The 25,496-nt window shown below is 39.3% G+C and overlaps 1 protein-coding gene across 1 annotated transcript; it reads left to right on the top strand.

Moving 5' to 3' along the window:
• The first annotated feature begins 9,421 nt into the window (after nt 1-9,421).
• LOC149072953 (uncharacterized) lies at nt 9,422-9,958 on the top strand. Its single transcript, XM_089247257.1, has one exon. It carries the CDS (start codon nt 9,422-9,424, stop codon nt 9,956-9,958), a length of 537 nt encoding a protein of 178 aa, XP_089103383.1.
• Nucleotides 9,959-25,496: the final 15,538 nt, after the last annotated feature.

Below are 25,496 nucleotides of genomic sequence, written 5' to 3' on the forward strand. Positions count from 1 at the left end.
CTGCTTGAACATGGTGTGGCAAGAGCTTCAGCCATAGAGATTTGAGAATGTCATCGCTTACCTTGTTTGCCGCGAGGTTTCTCATCTCTTTAAGCAATTGAGATGGTCGACGATCGCCCAAATCTAAACCGGAGAGTAATTCCTTGATTTGAGTGCTCTCTGATTCGGACATTCTTGATGCAAGAGCCTCTTTCAGCGCAGCATATGGACGATCATTGGGCGGAGACATGACGATGTCATTGACCACGTTAAGCAGTCGTTGGTCCATGGCGCCGACCACGATGTTGTACTTGGTTTCGTACTCACCACTCCTACAGCGTAGCTGATGTTTGGACGAGTTCCTTGTGAAGCATATAGCAAGGATCCTACTGCTTCTCTGTATGGAACCTTCTTCATCTGGCTGCGATCTTTTTCATTCTTCGGCGGCATGCCTCTAGTGAGATCTTGATCGGAAGCTATAGGTGTATTGACCGGCTTGCTTTCTTCCATGGAAAATCATTTCAGGACGTCTTCGATGTATCTCTATTGGTCCAGAGTTATCACTCCGTTTTTGCGATCTCTGATTATCCTTATTCCGAGTATATAGTGGGCTTAAACTAGATCTTTCATCTGGAACGCCTGTTTCAGCTCCCAATTGATTCTGTTCTTTTCGTTTTTGTCATTGGAAAGAATAAGAAGATCATCGACATAAACGGCTGCGATGATGATTTTCCCATCGTGGTTGTCAAAAAATATGCACGAATCTGCTTTTGACCTTTTAAGACCCGACTGCAACAACGCCTGACTTAAGCTGTCATACGATAGTCTACTGGCTTGTTATAACCCATAAATGGCTTTCTTCAGTCGACAGGAAATCGTCGTTTTGGAAAATGTTCCGTGTCTGGACGTTCCATATAGATCTCTTCTCCAAGTTCCGGATGGAGGAATCCTGTGACCACATCCATCTGATCTACGTCCAGATCATGTTGAGCTGCTAGAGAGATCAGAAATCTGATGTAGCTGTGCTTCACTGTTGGCGAAAACGTTTCTTCATAGTCCAGGCCATATTTCTGTGAACATCCCTTGCTACGAGACAAACTTTTTATTTTTCTATGTCACCATTTTTTTCTTTTCTTTGTTTTGAAAGTCCAACGACTTTTAATGGATTTTCTTCCGGCTGGAAGATCACAAAGTTCCCATGAACTGTTGTGAAAATGAGCTTTTACTTCAATATCTAAAGCCTCTCGCCATCTTTCCGCTTCAGGGCTGGCCATAGCTTCTTCTAACGTTTCTGGATCTTCACCATGACACAAATTGGCTTGATGCACAATGAAGCCGTCGTTGAACTGCCTTCTGTCAGGAATACGACTACAGGTTGGACGTTCCTTATCATCATTGTCTTCTTCCGTCAATTTCTCGGAGAAATTCCCCATGCGATGGTTGTCACCTGCTTTCATCACTTCCAATCTCTTGGGCGGGATGCCTTTTGTTGACCTTTGTGAAAAACGAATTCGGGATCCGTCACCTCTGGGATCCTCCTCTGTAGGGCCTGTGGATTTCTCCTCCTGAGTTTTTATTTCCACGGAGCCAGAAAGTTCGGTTTCACGAACATCATTTTCACTCGCGTCGAAGCTGTCGCTTACTTGATGTTCTAAACAGAACCTGACATCTCGACTGATTACGACCTTTTTCGATGATTGGTTGTAGCAGCGATATGCTTTCGACTCCTCATCGTACCCAAGGAAAATCATTTGTACCCCTGTACTGTCGAGTTTTTGACGCCTCTCTGTTGGTACATGAACGAAACACTTCGATCCAAAAAACTTGTATGTTCTTGATGGTTGGCTTCCTGTTCGTCCACAGTTCGTAAGGAGTTTTGTCATTTACTCGAGTTAGAACTCGATTCAAAATGTAATTGGCAGTCATCACAGCTTCACCCCAAAAGTTCTTCGGTAAGCCTGCATCGATCAGCATACAACGTGCCATCTCGACCAAAGTCTTGTTCTTCCTTTCTGCTACCCCATTCTGCTATGGAGAACAAGCTGCAGTTAGCTGAGTTTGCACACCTTTATCAGCTAAGAATTTCCTGAAGTTTCGGTTCAGGTATTCACCTCCTCGATCGGATCGAATCACCTTTACTTTTCGACCGAATTTATATTCAACAAGATTCAGGTACCGTTTTAGATCATCGGATACGTCAGATTTTTGTGCCAACAAATGCACTTGAGTGCACCTCGAATAGTCGTCGATGAATGTGACAACATACCGCTTTCCACTTGGTGTGATCGTTTGCATCGGACCGCACACATCGGTATGAATTAGATCTAGTGATTGCTCGACTCACTCGTGGGTTTCTTGGGAAATGGTAGTCTCGAAAATTTCCCTTTCATGCACGTATCACAGGACATGTTGATACCACAGTCAATGAGTTTCAAATCATGAACGAGTCCTTCAGCATGCATCTTCTTGCTGGTTTCTATATCTATATGACCTATTTTTCGATGCCATGTGTGTACGCAATTTTCTTTATGTCCAGTCACTCTATGCACTTTATGTAACTGACGAAACCTTAATCTGTACAGATTTCCGACAGAGTCAGCAATACCGATCTGCTTTCCGTCTTTATGAATTTCACATTTCACAATAATCACCATGAAAGTTCACGGAAGCATCATGCAAAGTTAGCTGACGAACGGATATTAGATTACTGACGACATCAAGAGCATACAACACATTCGAAAGTAACACATTTGTCACAGTAGCGATCTAAATTTTTCATTAGCATATTATCGGAACCTATTCCTAGCACATGAACTGTTTCGCCGTTTGCGATTTCAATATTATCTTTATACGAGTTGTCTAATGACGTGAAAAAATTGATATCGCTACTCATGTAGCGCGTGGCATCCGAATCCCCGATTCAGTTTTCCGACCGTATGCCTTGTGAAAGCAAGGTATCCTTTTGCTGAGCGGCGCTCACTTTAATTTCACTTGAGCTCCTGGACGTTTTCTCCGGGTGATTCCTTTTCCACTCGTTGTTTCTCCTGCATTTGTTCTTGACGTGGCCGGGCTTCTTGCAAAAATAGCACTTTATGGAGTTTTTCTTCTCGACGTGGCTTGATCAGAGTTTCATCATTCGTTCGGTGAGGATACTGCCTGGATCCGCGTGTTGCTGCCTTCTTTCGTATTCGGCGATGACCTTTTGCTGGACAACAGCGAACGTCAACTCTATTTCGGCACGTGTTTCTACTGCGGTGATCATCCGGTCGAAACTCCTTGGCAGGCTGCTGAGTAGCATGGTGGTACTCCATTTATCCGATAAGGATTCCTCGCCGAGGCCCCTCAGAAAAAGTTCTTGCATGCGGATGACGTGCTCGGGAGCACATTTCCGCCTTCTTCTAGCTTCAAAGAACAGATTGTCCTCATCAGGTGAACCTTGTTGGTGAGGGTGCTCTTCTTGTGATACTCCTTCGGGACGATGTGTTCCCATCGCCCTGAAGGAGCACATGCTCTTCGCGGATTTACTATCACGGATGTGGACGAGCTGATCATCCTCGACATTTAGTCCGATATACGCTTGTGCTTGGCTGTCGGCTTCATCCCATAGATCGAGTGCCCTTCGATTTGCTTCACCTGGATCCGGGCTGTCGTTCTCGATGACTTTCTTGAAAAGTTTCTCTTTTATTAGTAGAAATTTCACTTTATATTTCCAGTTCGAATAGTTTTGATTATTTAGCTTGACAATATTGTCCTTGATGGTGGCGGTTATCGTGGCGAAGGTTCCTGATGCGCACTATAAAACGAATGGAAACTAAACTTCTACTTCTTTAGATATCAATACTGTCGTCTCGGCACGCGAAAAAACATCGAAACGCGACCGTCTCAAACGTACGTCTCTGGGCCCCATAACCTGTGGGCGGGCAGAGTGTGGAAGGGAAAGAAACGCCGACGAGAGAGAGAAACGAAACACATGTCTAGTCAGACAAACGACATTTAATATAAGCAAAGAGAATAACGATCATGCAGCAGCGGTCAAGTCCTCCAGAATGGGCGCCGAATTCACGCTTTAATTGCTTCTTCTACATGCAAGGGGTGCCAAAATTCCGGCTTGCCCCAGGTGACAAAGTTGCGGCGAGGGATCGAGCAGGACGCGGATATATTCGCGGCGCAAGCGAAGCGCCTTTTAAAATTTAAAAAATTAAATTTTATTGAAGTAAAAATAAATTTAAGATCACACACACATTAAAAAACGAAGATGGTAATGAGGAAAAGAAACCTCAGCCAGACTCCGGGATTCGGACCCACAACCTCTGCTACGTGCGCCTCAAGCCCTAACAACTGTACCATTTGTGGATGTCGAACCTTTGTAGAATTAAGCATATCCATTATATTAAACGTCCCCAGGAAACGTTGGTACCAACCAACAGTCGCCAGAATTGGTAATGTCCCATATTTTGCAGAGGACCAATTTCTGGTATTTTTCCTGAGCAATATGGTCAGCCTACTCGTATCTCATCAAATAATGATTTGTCCCATTTTAAATTTCTGTACAGCATGTTTCATGTATAGCGTCATGTTTTCTGTACATTCTAAAAATTGGTTGAAAACTCAACATGGTATAAGCAATAATCATGCGATGAAAATTGTAATTTTTATAGAAAACATTTTATATATTTTCGTGAACACATGCATGCTATTCTCATGAAAATGCAAAAAATTATTGCACGAAGTTAGTACAATATTTTTCAAAGCTGCAAGTCATTTGCAGCTTTTTCTGCTATGTACAGGGTTGATCAAAAACTTTTTTTTCTTATTTAATTTTTTGCCGATTTCCTAAATGCACTCGTGACTAAATTTTCATTAGAAATGGTGAGATAGGGCATATATGACTGAAATTTCCGAACGATTCGTCCATTACTTTTTTAGAAATTCGAGAAAATGTCTAAACTCCAAAAAGGACACCGACTTTTGGAAACATAGTAAATTTTTAAATGACGAAAATGTAAAACACGGAACTTTACTAATTTATTGATGTGGCTGCTAAATGCTAAAAGTTTAAGACTCCTACGTTATAACCACGCATACATACTCACACAACACTTCCGACATACGCCAATTTGTTAGAAGTTCTCCCAAAGCAGTAGTCTTGCTAGCTCTTGTTGTGCTGAAATATATTTTAAGTTTATATGTATATATACCCCAGTAGAGCACATTGATATAGAACGACGTAGAGATTTCGATACCGTTCGATGGCGTTTACCAATATAGTTCTACGTAAAAATGGCATACATTTGCCTGTATAGTTAGACGTGGAGAATCAGACGTCGAACTATATCTGACACGACATCGTTCGACGTCGTTTACCTATATCGTTCTACGTAAAAATGGCATACATTTGCCTGTATATTTCGACGTGGAGAATCCGACTTCGAACTATATTCGACCCGATATCGTTCGACGTAAAAATGCCATACATTTGCCTGTATATTTCGACGTGGAGAATCCGACTTCGAACTATATTCGACCCGATATCGTACGACGTAAAAATGCCATACATTTGTCGACGTAGTTTGACGTTTACGATTACGCTATCTATGATTTACGTTATTACAATATAAAACATGTCGACACAGTTCTATTTTGGGAAGTCAGCCATTTCTTCATCCTGCGGCACACTTGCATTCAAATAAAATAGAAAAATAATTTTTTTATGATTTAGTCTCTCTCTCTCACAAAATTGTTTAAAAAAATATTTACTATAATTTGTCACAAAAAAAAAATTAAAATTCCAAAACTCAGCCATTCTGCTGTTAATTTAATTTAACGTTAAATCTGAGTAGGTTAATACAGTTTACAATGTCTGCTTTGCTAGGTCGAATATTCGGCAGGCAATAGGGTTTAAATATCTTCTTGTAAGATTTATTATTTGTAATAGATTTCTGTATTCCATAGTGTCAAGTGCAGAAAAGATTGCTTTCCACAAATATAATAACGTATGATAACAAGAACAGAGAAGTATTTCTCTATGCCTTTTTTTGTGTAATTATTGAAAATTCTTCCATTAAGTGATAACAGAAATGATCCATGGCCAATACTTTAACTATTGTTTTCTCTCAATTGCTGTTTTCCCTCTTACACATGCATCTAATTTGAAAAAAAAAATTATTTTCTGTGGCTTTAGACTTCTTTTAAAAATTAATCTAATAATTTCCTTAAAAATGTTTTGTGGCACAACTACAATTCTCACGTAACAGTACACTAGTTGAAAAACTCTGATACATAAGTAAAGTTCTAGGTAAGTTCAGAATTCAGTTTATGAATTCTACTACGCAAAACATTTATGTGTTCTGAACGTAAAAAATAGAACTTTACTGTTCCATATACCGCCCATTGTTGTTACAAAAAGTAAATGTAACAATAGTTGGCCAGTTCAAAATATTTAATCAGTTATTTTTAATGTTTGAAGTTTGTATATATAATACTTTTGTATAATTATTTGTATAATACTTTTTTTTATTATAATTCAAACTCATCTGTTATTATTAATAGATCAAGTGTTGACTACTAAAAGAATTATATAAATAAAATAATATTTACAGTCTATGTACCAGTGAGGGGCCACCCAGATATTGAATGAAAACAATGAAATATATGTAATAGGCTTCACAAAAGTGTAAAAAGAAACACCAATGAAAAATATTATGATAAGTAGAATATATAATTCCACTTATTATAATATTATACTCTGCTATAATAATTTAAAATGAAAATTTCACTTTCTTGCATTCTTTCACAGATGATTTTTTTTAATCCAAAGAATAAACAAGGTGCTGCTCTTTCAATTTGAACTGTGGGAATAATGCAAGAATATCTGGACATATTATGCAAAACGCATAATTTTATACATGAACAAAACACCTATTATTTCCTGTCAATCTCAAACCTTGAGTAATTATTTTTCTTTTATTTCTTGAAACACGCATATAATTATATGTATTTTTGAGAGAACATTTCTTTTTACATTCAAAAGTGACACAAACACATGAAGCTACTTTAATTTTTATTTTGAGTTGCCTTATTTTTTATTCATTCTTATTTTCTTTTCCAAATTCTTGTTTCTTCTGTTTTCTAAGCTTCATTGCTTCTTTATTTTATATTTTAGCATTTGAGAAGTTGCTTCTGCAGGAATTTAGTCTCATTATTTTTTTATCTTAATATCGGCATATGTGGATAGAAAAGAATTCTCTTAAAAGATATAGTAGGTTTGAAGGCAAAAAAATGTATTTAAGATTGTTCACAGAGAAGGATACCACTCTAACAAGATTGGTAGGCCTGATTGAATAATGTCACATATCATACAATTTGAATAATGTGAAAATGATTGACCCTAGAATGGGCCACCTTTTCAACTTCATGTACAATTTGTTTAATGTCTTTAAAGCACAATCGATTTTATATTTAGAATATGATGGTATGAAATTATTTCTCTTTATATATATATATAGTATAAAATGAAATGTGTTGCTTTGGCTGATTATTGGCGTGGGGGGGGGGGGGGCAGAAGGCTGGCTAGGATTTCTTGTCAAAAACCCTGATGGAGTTGATATTGGCCCTATATCCAGTCTCCAACTGATGCGGGTAATTTCGACGAAGTCCGGTGGGCCCGGTTCAGTCAAATCCACTTATCTTCACCTCCACATCGGGCCTCCTGGGTTCTTGTGTGATAATGCAGCGAGATTCGAACGAAGAAAGTGGTAGCATCTCCTGTGTGACCAGAAAAACTGGAGGAACTTCCTGGAGGGTGGAATTGAGTCTCAGAGGATATCTGCAGTAGAGGGTACAGGTGAAAAACCGGGTTTGGCGTTTCCTGGGCCGCCAGGTTGTACAGGGGCCCGAACCCTGTCTAGCCAACAGGGAGGCTGCCCTATCAACTGGTGTATAATTCCGCTCGTCCTGTATTTCCAGGAGGCACCTGGGTGGGGTAATGCTCGACGATACAGGGGGCTCTCCCGAGGCCACTACTGTATGAGGGAATCTGGGGTTAGCTTCAGGAAATCTTCCTTGGAGTGATCCCAGGGAAGCTGATTACACATTACAACAACGAAACCATGAACCAGGAAAACAGCGGAGAAAGAGAAAAAAAAAACGCAATAGGCCAATCCCCAAAGAGATTAACCCCTGTACCAGGAGGAGAGGTGGAAGTGAGAGCGGAAGCGTCTGTGGAAGCAAGTGCGGAAGAACGAGTGGAAACACCCGTGGAAGCACAAGCGGAAACCAGGAATCCTTCTGCAGAGGGAAAACAACTTCTCTCAACAAAGTAGAAGAAGAACAAGAAGCGCCAAAAAGAAAGGCGTAATCTGGAAAAGGCTCTGGCGAGAGTGAACCTGGCAGAGGATGATGCGAAGAATGAGGAGAAAGACGCTACGCCCGGATCCTCAGGACTCACATCGGGCGCTGTCGGGGCCTCGCAGTCAAAGGGGGCTATCCCGCACAAGCGAGAAAGAACTCCCGGCGACACGCCAGAAACTGAAGTCAGAAACCTTGCAAGGACATAACCTATAGCAAGGCTGCAAAGAAAGGAATCACCCTCAGGGTCCAAGCCAAGGACCCTGAAAGGACACTGACGTCTCATATATCACCGACTCAATTGAGGACCGAATGTTGGAGGATACTGGGGGTATCTATCCCCATGTCGACCGAACCATCTTCGGGGTGGGAGGTCCGCCGCATTATTTGTAGAGACCTGACCACTCTGGAGTGGCTAAAAGAGGTGATCAACAAGTTACCACTTCCACCTAACGTTGAGGGTCACACCGGATATCTAGCCCAAGGTCTAGGTAGGCCTCCAACCAAAAAGTATTTTGTGTGGATTCCTGGAAACAGGGATCCAAACAGATCTCTGAAACTTTTAAGTGTGTACGAGCGCCTTGTGCCTGGGCCGCTCCATTTGCGTGCTATCATCCCGGGAAACGGGGGTAACACCCTGGTGATCGGGGTGGAGCAGGCAATGCTTGACTGGCTTGGCACCAGATCTTTCATGGTGCACTGTGGGCTGAGCGCAGTTACCTTCAGGGAGCCATCCCGGCAACAGAAGCTAGCCCCAGTGTCGCCTCCACATCCTGAGGAGACATGTACATCCCACGCAGAACAACAGGCAGAACCTGCTACTGAAGTGGGGGCTGCCTCTAGGACTGCAACAGGGAAGACATAGGATTACTGAAACTGGGAACTGGGGCTCTAGGATTACTGAAACTGGGGCTGGAGCAATTTTCCGCATCTGTGGAGTGGATCATGACTATCATAACATACATTTGTATCTTGGCAAACGACTACAGTCTTTCAAGCTGAAATATTAGCAATAGCCATACTGACTGAAAGCCTGATTTTTAAAGGGTATCATGGCAAACAAATTGTTATCTTCTCTGGCAGCCAAGCAGCACTAATGGCTCTCAACAACTTCCTCAAGTTTCAACTGTACGTTAAACACTGCACAGACATGCTGAATAACTTGGAAGCATTAGGCAACAACATCAACATTTACTGGGTCACTGGACATGTTGATTTCCTGGGAAATGAACTTGCAGACCAGACAGCCAAAGAGGCAACGAACCTGAAGCTATCTGGACCTGAACCCTTTTATCTTGTTTCGATGTCAACCATAAAAGGAGATGTCAAACAATGGATAGGAAATAAACATCATCGGCAATGGAACTCGAGGCAGGACTGCAGACAGGCTAAGCTCGCCTTGGGAACCCGACCGAATATTGCCAAAAAGCTCATCTCACTGAACAGAAAACAGATTCGACAGGTTATGCAGATCATCACTGGTCACGCTAACCTAGCGAAACACCTACACAACTGTGGCTATTCAGATTCACCTATTTGTCCTGTGTGTGGAGAGGAAGACGAAACTCCACTCCACTATGTGGGACAATGTCCCGCCTTCTCCTCGAGAAGGAACTACTTTGGTGATAATTAGGTGACACTAAGTGAAGTGGAAAATATAGCCAGCATTTTTTACAACTTGATACATTTTCTTAATTATACTAAACACCTGAATTCATGGTGAGTATTTACTCTCTGCTATAATTTGAACTCTCATGCGTTATTTACCAATAACTTCATGTTGAGTTCCTTGGGAGACCTCCTCTGCTCCTTTTCCTAAAAAGGATATCGCAGACAGGAGCAGCCTCAAATATTTAGATATGGCCTTTATCGGTTGCAGTTTTCTATAGGGATTCAGTAAAATAGTAGCAGATACTATGTCTTCCTTTCCCAACGCTGTGCAAACTCTGGGAATTTTTTTTCACAGAATCATATTTCTTCATATTTACATGATCCACAACTCGTGTTATAATACTTGGTGTTAGAGTAATGGGCAAAATTTGCCTAAGCTTTTCCCAATTGGGACACCAAAGATTAATGATGATGATGATTGATAATTGGCATCCTTTTCCCACCTTTTTTTTTTCACCAAAACCAGCTTGGACACCAAACGGCAACTGAAGGAATGTGGCTTGGTATATGGTACAAAAAGGCTACAGAGTTTTCTCATAACTTTTGAAATATATTTTTTAAAACTTGAAAAAGGAAGCCTATTACTGTTGTACTTACCTCACTATATACGTATACAGGATCCTAGAAATTCAGGCTATTTGAACACACCATGAATAATTTTGAATGCATTTTATATGACTTGTTTAAATAAAACTGGTTTCAGTTTTCTGGGAATTAAATGAAGACAGCAAAGATAAAGCAAGCACAAATAGAATTATTAGACCTTTTACCGGCCGAATTCTCAGATTCCAACTGATTTTCATTATTTTTTTTGTTAATTTCTCCTTCTGATTTTTTAGTTAAGAGATATCAATCGAGAAATAGAAGAAAAAAAATTCTCTATGCGTTTTTTTTTGAATGTGATGTTGCCGGATGTGACTAAACATATTTTTCGCAGTGAAGCCATCTGTACAGGATGATACAAAATTCGCGTCATCATTTAATAAATTTATTTAAAAAATTAAAGAATACACACACACACACACATAGAATTTTAAAAATGATGGAAATAAATTTCTCTCGAATATACTCAAAAGGCATGTATATCTGGATTATAATAAAGAACTTATGATGAGCTGAAATGCTGGTCTAAAATTCTCAAAAGAATACATACATACGGGTTTAGGTTTATGTATGGATCCCATGGTAAGTTAAGAGATTATTTAAAAATATAAAGATAAAATATTATTTACAACTCTGGTACCTAAAAGCACAGGCTCCGATGACTGCTTAATATATTTCCATTTTTTATGGTAAACCATTGTTTGAGCAAATTATCCAAATTTTAAATCCAAAGCGAATCGATTTTCCCCATATAAACATCTTACTTGAATGATGACCGTAATACGGTACCATTGATTCATCGATGCTTAGTTTATCATGGAACAACCCAAACTGAATGTGTGTGTGCATTTTTTATTTAATTCATCATAGATAGCCAACTTCGCCGGGTTGTAAAAAAGAGTTACCAACAAATGGAAGTTCTTTTTTATGTCTCTAAGTTTATTTCTCGGCATAACAGTGGGGACGATCGGTACTTCTGTCTTCTGAGAGTACCCAAGTAATCATTTTCACTTAGTATTCCGTGATACCCACTTAGCAAAACCAATCCAAAAAACTTTGCGATTTCTTTCCACTCAATTTTCAAATTCGATCCATGTTGTGCGACATAAATATTTGTCATCTTAGCCAAGTAATTGAGGTACTCTTGCGATAAAAATTTGAAAAAATATCAATCGAGTCGGCTTGCACTTAGCTCAGGAAACTTATGACTGATTGCTTCAGTAGGTTAGTTTCCTATATTTTGGTCGAATGCAGTACTTTTTTTCCACTTCGGTTGCATGAATTTTAGTCTTTTGGCACTTGACACATGATGTTTTCTTATTTTTTTGACTGGGTAATTATCTGATCTTGGGAAGGCAATTTTTTGATGTAGAAGGCATGTTGATAGGATCTGCAAATTCACCCACAAATGAACTACGTGATGATCGTAAAACATCCACAAACATCTGCAAGAACGACCGGCTAAGCATGTTGTCATCGATGTCTTCCTCATCTGTAACCCGCTCATTTTCATCAGGCAGTAGCTAGCACATTTCGAATTCTTCATCAGAGAGATGTGATACATCAGAATCTCTCTCAAACTCAGTCAAATAAGCTACTAGTATAACAAAAAAGATGGTAAAAAGAGATGTAGAAAGTCACAAGACCAGATATCAACTGAGAACTGAAAGACCAACATACCAACAAAATCACTCAAAACAGAGGGAAGACGGGGGAGGGGCCTAGGCCAATCACAGAAAAAAGGGAGGTGCTGCATGTAAACATCGGAATGTGAAATTTGATACTTTTCCTTCCTTTTGGGACACAACAAAGAGAGAGGGAAAAAGCAATAAATTGTTTTTTTGGAATGCCACTCCTCTGCATTGCACTTAGAATAGTCAGTAGTGGCCAATGTTCCCAATTGGGAACTATTGGAATAATATCATTTTCCCCCTTTTACTGTGTGTATTCATGTTCTTTCCCCAACGTTTCCCTCTTTTTGGTACTTTCTTTTTTCCCTCCACTTGATCGCTGCTGTATGATAGTTATTCTTTTTGCTTGTATAAAATCTCGTTCGTCTGACTAGATGTGTGTTTAGTTTCTCTATCTCTCGTCGCCGTCTCATACCCTTCCACACTCTGCCCGCCCACAGGTTATGGGCCCAGAGACGTATCTTTTGAGACGGTTGCGTTTCCGATTTTTTTTTTCGCGCCGATACGCAGTAGTGGTATTTCGTTAGAAGTTTAGTTTCCATTCGTTTTTTCGTGTGCATCGGGAATCTTCACCACGATAATCGCCAGCATCAAGGACAATATTGTCAAGCTGAATAATCAAAACTATTCGAACTGGAAATATAAAGTTAAACTTCTGCTAATGAAAGAGAAACTTTTCAAGAAAGTCATCGAGAACGACAAGCCGGATCCAGGTGAAGCGATTCGAAAGACCCTCGATCTATGGGAGAAAGCCGACAGCCAAGCACAAGTGTATATCGGACTAACTGTCGATGATGATCAGCTCATCCACATCCAAGATAGTAAATCCGCGAAGGACATGTGGATCGCCCTGTAATAGTATCACAAGAAAAGCACCCTCACCAACAAGGTTCACCTGATGAGGACAATCTGTTCCCTGAAGCTAGAAGAACGCGGAAATGTTCCCGAGCACGTCGTCCGCATGCAAGAACTTTTTCTGAAGCTGAGGGACCTCGGCGAGGAATCCTTATCGGATAAATGGAGTACCACCATGCTACTCAGCAGTCTGCCAAGGAGCTTCGACCCGATGATCACCGCATTGGAAACACGTGCCGAAACCGAGTTGACGTTCGCTGTTGTCCAGCAAAAGGTCATCGCCGAATACGAAAGAAGACAGCAACACGCGGATCCAGGCAGTATCCTCACAGAACGAATGATGAAACTCGGATCAAGCATGGGCGGAGATACGGGGGAGGGGCGTGGGAGGGCATTGCCCCCCCCCCCCAGCGTCAAAGGTGAAGTTGACTGATCTAATGTATTATGCATATATGAATTACATCATCATCATTGTGCTCCCCAGAAATAATGACCGTGCCCCCCCCCAGACTTCCAATTCTATCTCCGCCTATGGGATCAACCCCCACATCGACAAGAAAAACTTCATGAAGTGCTATTTTTGCAAGAAGCCCGGCCACGTCAAGAACAGATGCAGAAAATACGTAGAGTGGAAAAGGAATTATCCGGAGAAAACGTCCAGGAGCTCAAGTGAAAATAAAGTGAGCGCCGCTCAGCAAAAGGATACCTTGCTTTCACAAGGCATACGGTCGGAAAACTGAATCGTGGATTCTGGTGCCACGCGCCACGTGAGTAGCGATATCAATTTTTTCACGTCGTTAGGTAACTCGTATAAAGATAATATTGAAATCGCAAACGGCGAAACAGTTCATGTGCTAGGAATAGGTTCCGATAATAGGCTAATGAAAAATTTAGACGCTACTGTGACAAATGTGCTACTTTCGAATGTGTTGTATGCTCCTGATGTCGTCAGTAATCTAATATCCGTTCGTCAGCTAACTTTGCATGATGCTTCCGTGAACTTTCATGGTGATTATTGTGAAATGTGAAATTCATAAAGACGGAAAGCAGATCGGTATTGCTGACTCTGTCGGAAATCTGTACAGATTAATGTTTCGTCAGTTACATAAAGTGCATACAGTGACTGGACATAAAGAAAATTGCGTACACACATGGCATCGAAAAATGGGTCATATAGATATAGAAACCATCAAGAAGATGCATGCTGAAGGACTCGTTCATGATTTGAAACTCATTGACTGTGGTATTAACATGTCCTGTGATACGTGCATGAAAGGGAAACTTTCGAGACTACCATTTCCCAAGAAACCCACGAGTGAGTCGAGCAACCGCTAGATCTAATTCATACCGATGTGTGCGGCCCGATGCAAAGGATCACACCAAGTGGAAAGCGGTATGTTGTCACATTCATCGACGACTATTCGAGGTGCACTCAAGTGCATTTGTTGGCACAAAAATCTGACGTATCCGATGCTCTAAAACGGTACCTGAATCTTGTTGAATATAAATTCGGTCGAAAAGTAAAGGTGATTCGATCCGATCGAGGAGGTGACAAGAAATCCTAGCCAGCCTTCTGCCCCCCCCCCCCCCCACGCCAATAATCAGCCAAAGCAACACATTTCATTTTATACTATATATATATATAAAGAGAAATAATTTCATACCATCATATTCTAAATATAAAATCGATTGTGCTTTAAAGACATTAAACAAATTGTACATGAAGTTGAAAAGGTGGCCCATTCTAGGGTCAATCATTTTCACATTATTCAAATTGTATGATATGTGACATTATTCAATCAGGCCTACCAATCTTGTTAGAGTGGTATCCTTCTCTGTGAACAATCTTAAATACATTTTTTTGCCTTCAAACCTACTATATCTTTTAAGAGAATTCTTTTCTATCCACATATACCGATATTAAGATAAAAAAATAATGAGACTAAATTCCTGCAGAAGCAACTTCTCAAATGCTAAAATATAAAATAAAGAAGCAATGAAGCTTAGAAAACAGAAGAAACAAGAATTTGGAAAAGAAAATAAGAATGAATAAAAAATAAGGCAACTCAAAATAAAAATTAAAGTAGCTTCATGTGTTTGTGTCACTTTTGAATGTAAAAAGAAATGTTCTCTCAAAAATACATATAATTATATGCGTGTTTCAAGAAATAAAAGAAAAATAATTACTCAAGGTTTGAGATTGACAGGAAATAATAGGTGTTTTGTTCATGTATAAAATTATGCGTTTTGCATAATATGTCCAGATATTCTTGCATTATTCCCACAGTTCAAATTGAAAGAGCAGCACCTTGTTTATTCTTTGGATTAAAAAAAATCATCTGTGAAAGAATGCAAGAAAGTGAAATTTTCATTTTAAATTATTATAGCAGAGTATAATATTATAATAAGTGGAATTATATATTCTACTTATCATAATATTTTTCATTGGTGTTTCTTTTTACACTTTTGTGAAGCCTATTACATATATTTCATTGTTTTCATTCAATATCTGGGTGGCCCCTCACTGGTACATAGACTGTAAATATTATTTTATTTATATAATTCTTTTAGTAGTCAACACTTGATCTATTAATAATAACAGATGAGTTTGAATTATAATAAAAAAAAGTATTATACAAAAGTATTATATATACAAACTTCAAACATTAAAAATAACTGATTAAATATTTTGAACTGGCCAACTATTGTTACATTTACTTTTTGTAACAACAATGGGCGGTATATGGAACAGTAAAGTTCTATTTTTTACGTTCAGAACACATAAATGTTTTGCGTAGTAGAATTCATAAACTGAATTCTGAACTTACCTAGAACTTTACTTATGTATCAGAGTTTTTCAACTAGTGTACTGTTACGTGAGAATTGTAGTTGTGCCACAAAACATTTTTAAGGAAATTATTAGATTAATTTTTAAAAGAAGTCTAAAGCCACAGAAAATAATTTTTTTTTTCAAATTAGATGCATGTGTAAGAGGGAAAACAGCAATTGAGAGAAAACAATAGTTAAAGTATTGGCCATGGATCATTTCTGTTATCACTTAATGGAAGAATTTTCAATAATTACACAAAAAAAGGCATAGAGAAATACTTCTCTGTTCTTGTTATCATACGTTATTATATTTGTGGAAAGCAATCTTTTCTGCACTTGACACTATGGAATACAGAAATCTATTACAAATAATAAATCTTACAAGAAGATATTTAAACCCTATTGCCTGCCGAATATTCGACCTAGCAAAGCAGACATTGTAAACTGTATTAACTTACTCAGATTTAACGTTAAATTAAATTAACAGCAGAATGGCTGAGTTTTGGAATTTTAATTTTTTTTTTGTGACAAATTATAGTAAATATTTTTTTAAACAATTTTGTGAGAGAGAGAGACTAAATCATAAAAAAATTATTTTTCTATTTTATTTGAATGCAAGTGTGCCGCAGGATGAAGAAATGGCTGACTTCCCAAAATAGAACTGTGTCGACATGTTTTATATTGTAATAACGTAAATCATAGATAGCGTAATCGTAAACGTCAAACTACGTCGACAAATGTATGGCATTTTTACGTCGAACGATATCGGGTCGAATATAGTTCGAAGTCGGATTCTCCACGTCGAAATATACAGGCAAATGTATGGCATTTTTACGTCGAACGATATCGGGTCGAATATAGTTCGAAGTCGGATTCTCCACGTCGAAATATACAGGCAAATGTATGCCATTTTTACGTAGAACGATATAGGTAAACGACGTCGAACGATGTCGTGTCAGATATAGTTCGACGTCTGATTCTCCACGTCTAACTATACAGGCAAATGTATGCCATTTTTACGTAGAACTATATTGGTAAACGCCATCGAACGGTATCGAAATCTCTACGTCGTTCTATATCAATGTGCTCTACTGGGGTATATATACATATAAACTTAAAATATATTTCAGCACAACAAGAGCTAGCAAGACTACTGCTTTGGGAGAACTTCTAACAAATTGGCGTATGTCGGAAGTGTTGTGTGAGTATGTATGCGTGGTTATAACGTAGGAGTCTTAAACTTTTAGCATTTAGCAGCCACATCAATAAATTAGTAAAGTTCCGTGTTTTACATTTTCGTCATTTAAAAATTTACTATGTTTCCAAAAGTCGGTGTCCTTTTTGGAGTTTAGACATTTTCTCGAATTTCTAAAAAAGTAATGGACGAATCGTTCGGAAATTTCAGTCATATATGCCCTATCTCACCATTTCTAATGAAAATTTAGTCACGAGTGCATTTAGGAAATCGGCAAAAAATTAAATAAGAAAAAAAAGTTTTTGATCAACCCTGTACATAGCAGAAAAAGCTGCAAATGACTTGCAGCTTTGAAAAATATTGTACTAACTTCGTGCAATAATTTTTTGCATTTTCATGAGAATAGCATGCATGTGTTCACGAAAATATATAAAATGTTTTCTATAAAAATTACAATTTTCATCGCATGATTATTGCTTATACCATGTTGAGTTTTCAACCAATTTTTAGAATGTACAGAAAACATGACGCTATACATGAAACATGCTGTACAGAAATTTAAAATGGGACAAATCATTATTTGATGAGATACGAGTAGGCTGACCATATTGCTCAAGAAAAATACCAGAAATTGGTCCTCTGCAAAATATGGGACATTACCAATTCTGGCGACTGTTGGTTGGTACCAACGTTTCCTGGGGACGTTTAATATAATGGATATGCTTAATTCTACAAAGGTTCGACATCCACAAATGGTACAGTTGTTAGGGCTTGAGGCGCACGTAGCAGAGGTTGTGGGTCCGAATCCCGGAGTCTGGCTGAGGTTTCTTTTCCTCATTACCATCTTCGTTTTTTAATGTGTGTGTGATCTTAAATTTATTTTTACTTCAATAAAATTTAATTTTTTAAATTTTAAAAGGCGCTTCGCTTGCGCCACGAATATATCCGCGTCCCGCTCGATCCCTCGCCGCAACTTTGTCACCTGGGGCAAGCCGGAATTTTGGCACCCCTTGCATGTAGAAGAAGCAATTAAAGCGTGAATTCGGCGCCCATTCTGGAGGACTTGACCGCTGCTGCATGATCGTTATTCTCTTTGCTTGTATTAAATGTCGTTTGTCTGACTAGACATGTGTTTCGTTTCTCTCTCTCGTCGGCGTTTCTTTCCCTTCCACACTCTGCCCGCCCACAGGTTATGGGGCCCAGAGACGTACGTTTGAGACGGTCGCGTTTCGATGTTTTTTCGCGTGCCGAGACGACAGTATTGATATCTAAAGAAGTAGAAGTTTAGTTTCCATTCGTTTTATAGTGCGCATCAGGAACCTTCGCCACGATAACCGCCACCATCAAGGACAATATTGTCAAGCTAAATAATCAAAACTATTCGAACTGGAAATATAAAGTGAAATTTCTACTAATAAAAGAGAAACTTTTCAAGAAAGTCATCGAGAACGACAGCCCGGATCCAGGTGAAGCAAATCGAAGGGCACTCGATCTATGGGATGAAGCCGACAGCCAAGCACAAGCGTATATCGGACTAAATGTCGAGGATGATCAGCTCGTCCACATCCGTGATAGTAAATCCGCGAAGAGCATGTGCTCCTTCAGGGCGATGGGAACACATCGTCCCGAAGGAGTATCACAAGAAGAGCACCCTCACCAACAAGGTTCACCTGATGAGGACAATCTGTACTTTGAAGCTAGAAGAAGGCGGAAATGTGCTCCCGAGCACGTCATCCGCATGCAAGAACTTTTTCTGAGGGGCCTCGGCGAGGAATCCTTATCGGATAAATGGAGTACCACCATGCTACTCAGCAGCCTGCCAAGGAGTTTCGACCGGATGATCACCGCAGTAGAAACACGTGCCGAAATAGAGTTGACGTTCGCTGTTGTCCAGCAAAAGGTCATCGCCGAATACGAAAGAAGGCAGCAACACGCGGATCCAGGCAGTATCCTCACCGAACGAATGATGAAACTCTGATCAAGCCACGTCGAGAAGAAAAACTCCATAAAGTGCTATTTTTGCAAGAAGCCCGGCCACGTCAAGAACAAATGCAGGAGAAACAACGAGTGGAAAAGGAATCACCCGGAGAAAACGTCCAGGAGCTCAAGTGAAAATAAAGTGAGCGCCGCTCAGCAAAAGGATACCTTGCTTTCACAAGGCATACGGTCGGAAAACTGAATCGGGGATTCTGATGCCACGCGCTACATGAGTAGCGATATCAATTTTTTCACGTCATTAGACAACTCGTATAAAGATAATATTGAAATCGCAAACGGCGAAACAGTTCATGTGCTAGGAATAGGTTCCGATAATATGCTAATGAAAAATTTAGATCGCTACTGTGGCAAATGTGTTACTTTCGAATGTGTTGTATGCTCTTGATGTCGTCAGTAATCTAATATCCGTTCGTCAGCTAACTTTGCATGATGCTTCCGTGAACTTTCATGGTGATTATTGTGAAATGTGAAATTCATAAAGACGGAAAGCAGATCGGTATTGCTGACTCTGTCGGAAATCTGTACAGATTAAGGTTTCGTCAGTTACATAAAGTGCATAGAGTGACTGGACATAAAGAAAATTGCGTACACACATGGTATCGAAAAATAGGTCATATAGATATAGAAACCAGCAAGAAGATGCATGCTGAAGGACTCGTTCATGATTTGAAACTCATTGACTGTGGTATCAACATGTCCTGTGATACGTGCATGAAAGGGAAACTTTCGAGACTACCATTTCCCAAGAAATCCACGAGGGAGTCGAGCAATCACTAGATCTAATTCATACCGATGTGTGCGGCCCGATGCAAACGATCACACCAAGTGGAAAGCGATATGTTGTCACATTCATCGACGACTATTCGAGGTGCACTCAAGTGCATTTGTTGGCACAAAAATCTGACGTATCCGATGCTCTAAAACGGTACCTGAATCTTGTTGAAAATAAATTCGGTCGAAAAGTAAAAGTGATTCGATCCGATCGAGGAGGTGAATACCTGAACCGAAACTTCAGGAAATTCTTAGCTGATAAAGGTGTGCAAACTCAGCTAACTGCAGCTTGTTCTCCATAGCAGAATGGGGTAGCAGAAAGGAAGAACAAGACTTTGGTCGAGATGGCACGTTGTATGCTGATCGATGCAGGCTTACCGAAGAACTTTTGGGGTGAAGCTGTGATGACTGCCAATTACATTTTGAATCGAGTTCTAACTCGAGTAAATGAAAAAACTCCTTACGAACTGTGGACGAACAGGAAGCCAACCATCAAGAACATACAAGTTTTTTGGATCGAAGTGTTTCGTTCATGTACCAACAGAGAGGCGTCAAAAACTCGACAGTACAGGGGTACAAATGATTTTCCTTGGGTACGATGAGGAGTCGAAAGCATATCGCTGCTACAACCAATCATCGAAAAAGGTCGTAATCAGTCGAGATGTCAGGTTCTGTTTAGAACATCAAGTAAGCGACAGCTTCGACGCGAGTGAAAATGATGTTCGTGAAACCGAACTTTCTGGCTCCGTGGAAATAAAAACTCAGGAGGAGAAATCCACAGGCCCTACAGAGGAGGATCCCAGAGGTGACGGATCCCGAATTCGTTTTTCACAAAGGTCAACAAAAGGCATCCCGCCCAAGAGATTGGAAGTGATGAAAGCAGGTGACAACCATCGCATGGGGAATTTCTCCGAGAAATTGACGGATGAAGACAATGATGATGAGGAACGTACAACCTGCAGTCGTATTCCTGACGGATTCACAAAAGCACTTGATGTTGTTAAATTAAGAAATGTTATGTTTATTTACGGGCTCAAATGAAGTGGGGGTGTTGGAATAATATCATTTTCCCCCTTTTACTGTGTGTATTCATATTCTTTTCCCATATACGCAACTTTTCCCTGTCTTGGGGACTTTCTTTTTTCCCTCCACTTGATCGCTGCTGTATGATAGTTATTCTCTTTACTTGTATAAAATGTCGTTCGTCTGAGTAATCTCTGTTCGTTCTAACTTGTTTCCTGATGTAAATAAAAACACGTGTGCGATGCCCAAAATGATTGGTTGAAGAACATTTCACCTTTTCTTACTGTGCAACACCGCCAAAAATATAGTTCTTTGTCGTTTGTCCCTGATACCATAAAATACCTCATAATTTTTATTTTTTTTTAATATTCATTCCATATTATTTCAAAGTTATCTGGAAGACGGGAAAAAATATTTTTTAAATATCGGTCAAAGCGTTTTTGCTGCTATGTCTTCAGGGTGGGTGTTGACAGGAACAGAAGTTTCATTTTATTATTATTACTCTTATTCGCAAACAGATTTGATATACACTTGTATACGCTTCTTCAAGAGATCTTGCAAGAAAAAGATCTTTCTTCTTTATCATTTGATGACATAAATGAAATATGCGTGTCTATCTTGTTTGGCAGAGCCATTTGAAAATTCATTTCCTTGCAGCTGCTCTGGACTCCTATAAACAAAGCTGCTGTCAACAAGATAATTTTCTCACCCACACGCTTTGACGTACACTGGATACGGGTGGGGGGGGGGGTCACTTATCGTTCGTGGTGAATATACGCATTTCAAAAGAATTGGCACTTCTGCTTGAGCAGTTTTTTGGGAGGAAGTAATATCTTTTTCGTCGAAGGCGGCAAGCCGAAAAAGTCTGAGGATTATCACGAAGACATGAAGGTAAAGTTTTGAAAATCTGGTTCGAAAGAGTAATGCTCATTTTTGATTCAGTTAGCCTCATTATGGCAGACACCATAGATCCCGTGAGAAAGCCTGGCCTGGGGGCCCATTAAAGATCCCAGTCCAGGGGCTCCTGCTGCTCGATGTTGGGGTCATGGCTCGCAACCTACGCACGGATAAAAAACGAAATTGTCTTGACAAAAAACAGGTAACAGGATATCAACAACAGGTTGAAGTAAAGAAACGAAATACTGTGGACTCTCTCGTCAAATTGGAACTGCTACAGCCCGTGGATTATTATGAAATATTTAATTATACAGACCCGCAAAAAAAAAAAAAGCGGCAACACAACGGTAAGTTGTTCATAATTTGTTTCACGTTACAATTGGTAGCATATGCGATCCAGGAAAATCATACGGCGTAAATTAGCTCAGAAATAAAATTGTAAAATTTTGAAGAAAAAAAAGTAATAAGAAAAATTAGAATTTTTTTTTTCTCACTATCTGCCGTAAAATAATAAACAACTCGCACAAGCTTTTGTAACGACCTTGACCCCACATCCCGTCGCAAGACCCCCAGGCTGTGATCTTTGGCGGGCACTCAGACCAAGCTTACAACAGCCCTTCTATATAGTAAACTATATAGTAAACAATGTCCAGGCTGGAGCCCTATCATCCCAACTCTTGAGGAATGTCCCATGATAACGACAGACAGACAGACAGACATGACCGCTGACCGTCATGATAACGACAGAATAACTTATCGAATTTGTTTTTGGGAGATATATACCTCTTTCTATTTTAATTAATGTTATCAACAGTTTTTATTCCAACAAAATTTGGAGAACAGTGAAAACAAATTTCCAGGAAAATTTTCTTCATAACGAATTTACAATCTCACGTTTGAGGAAAAAACGCACGTGTTCGGAACACGTAATGAAGGGGCGGGTAAAATTACAACCAATAGAGATAAAGGATGCGGAGTGGTATCAAAAATTGCTACAGTGGTTTATTTACATCAGGACCCAAGTTAGAGCGAACAGAGTATAGATGTGTGTTTCGTTTCTCTCTCTCTCTCGTCGCCGTCTCTTTCCCTTCCACACTCTGCCCGCCCACAGGAACAATCATAGGAAAAGTTCCCTGGAATTCGAACAAATTTTTTTTTGTCTCATTGTGTATGTGTGTGAGCATTTCTTATCATTCTTGGCAATATTCTAGAATTAAAAAAAAAAATTGAGATGCATGTATGTTTACAAAAACTATTTTAATAATTAAAACATAAACTTAGAAATATTTTGCCTTGAAAATGGGTGATTTTAGAATAATAAATTGACATGACAAAAGCTGAACCGAATAACTTTTGTCTTTTCTAAATCAAGTTCAGAACCTTATATGTTCAAGGGAAAAAAATCAGCTATTTTTGTGGAAAAAAATATTTTTTTTGAATTAATCAAAAGTATGTTCCCAAACATACTTTTGCCGTTAAAAGGTTAATATTGCTCGATATACATGAATAAATGAACGCCAGGGCTTTGCCACTGGACTTATCCCGTTGCCGAGATCTCTTCCAGTCCAGCTTCGTGGCAGAGTCTGGAACACTTTATTTTGTGTCAAAAAAGAAAAAAAACCATATACAAGTTTCTTATAGAAATATTTTCAAATATTGATACATTTTTTTAATATAGCTGCGGGTAAGACGACAAGACTTTCCATTGCAGATGGAATTGCATGCCTCCTGCCAGAAAAAAATTTCAGCAATATTTTATGTTTCAGACAAAACCTATAAAACATTGAAAATACATTTCTTTTAATTTATTGAATATTGAGAATATTTTGATAGTAGCCTACATTAGAGAAATCTATTTTATGAGTATGAAGTATAAATCACAGGTGCAACTTTTCACTGGCTCAAGCCCTCCCCTCCAACAATATTTCACGAAATCTTGATAATTTAAATAGGTATATATTGAAATGTTGAGCTGGCGTCCCACCAATATCTTTGATAACTTTATGCCTATGGTGTGTGTCATGCCATCACAGGCATGGATTTACATGTTTTTTTACTTTTTCGTACTCGACCCCGATCGCAAAATTGACCCATACACCTCCACCAAGATTATGTGTGTGGTCGCTACAGAGAACGAGCGGTACCTTTTGTCGGCAAAACGTCATTCTACTGAATACATAGCTCTCAAACTTTCAACAATCGATGAGATTGTATGTCGCCGCAGCAAATAGGGGTTGCCAACCTTCTACCAACTGAGGGCGCACCATCGTCGTTGATTCAACGCCAGGTCCTTCGCACAGGCACGGTAAGAACCAGAATGCACCGGTTACAGTGACCGCTACAGTACAAAAGGACAGTCACGTACACCAGCGGCGAGCTCACTCATGTACACTTGGCGAGCTCGTCATCGCCAAGGTGTGGAAACGTCGAGAAAAACGGAGTTCCTAGCGTCAGCACAGTCAACATGTATGTCGTTGTGCAAAACATAAAATGTAGTTAATGTGATCCCACTGTACAAAACCCTCATCGATTCACTTCATCCACACCAACGTGAATCGAACATCGAAGACGACAGAGCCCCAAGCGTAAACTTTGGTCGGAAGCATAATGCAACGACGATCGGTAGTGATAACACTCCTGAAATCCATCAACATGGTGGGTCCTCATCTGCATCGACGCTCATCAGGATAGGACATTCCCCAAGCATGAACTTTGGTTGAAAGTGTCATACCGCGACGATCGACAGTAGTAATATTTATGAGGTACCTCATTCAATCATTTCTTTTTTTGTGCACGTTTTTTTTAGTAATTTGTACAGAGCCAATTTTTTTTTTGTCAAAATGTTAATTCCACCATCAGTAAATTCTAACTCGACCATATAATAATTTGATTTTGATTTATCATTTGCAAGCATTTTTTTGGTGAGAATCTCCCTTGCGCAATGCTAAAATAAATGTAATTTTTCTAAGTTTTGTTAACCCTAGCTATCTCTGGTCTCACGTTTTTGTTGGTATATTTTGTCATTCCTTGTCATTTTCACCTCTTCCCCTTTTCAGGTATACTTCAACATAATGGCACCGTCAAAATGCCTATTTAACTTTACCTTAATTCAAACAATTTTCACCACAGTGTGAAAAATGCACATTCTCTAACATCAAAGTAATCTCATTGACCAACTACATGAATACCACAAAAAATAATAGCTACTGATACAATTGCACTGGAACAGGGATATTGGAAATGTTTAACATCCGAGCGGGTGTTCATCTTGAGCTTCATGTTAAAAAAATCCGATTTCTGGATTGATTTGGACTTTCTAAACAGTAACCGAAATTCACTGGATTATTCTTAGTCGAATGAATTCAATTTTATAGAATGAAAATTAGATAAAATGTAGTAAAAAAATTACAAACTATGTGTGTGCACATACAAGAATCTACTCAGATCTTGCTTTAAATCTTGATCTCGTGTAGAAGTCAAGATTTAACATCGAAAATGCTAAAAATAATTTCCTTCTTTCACATTGAAGTACTAAAACATCTAATTGACTTGTCAACCAAAGAAAGTTACTTCTATGACGAAATGAAATATTCCCTTGTTTACCCAATTTACAAAAAAGGAGATCCTAATAATATGAA

This window comes from Pholcus phalangioides, unplaced genomic scaffold (assembly GCF_987345545.1).
Source record: "Pholcus phalangioides strain wild (caught in Gottingen) unplaced genomic scaffold, Ppha-v1.0 ptg000017l_1, whole genome shotgun sequence".
NCBI classification, from domain to species: Eukaryota; Metazoa; Arthropoda; class Arachnida; order Araneae; family Pholcidae; genus Pholcus; species Pholcus phalangioides.

Excerpts from the sequence above, each read along its gene's own strand:
- LOC149072953 (XM_089247257.1), top strand. The coding sequence starts at position 9,422 with ATGGCTCTCAACAACTTCCTCAAGTTTCAACTGTACGTTAAACACTGC.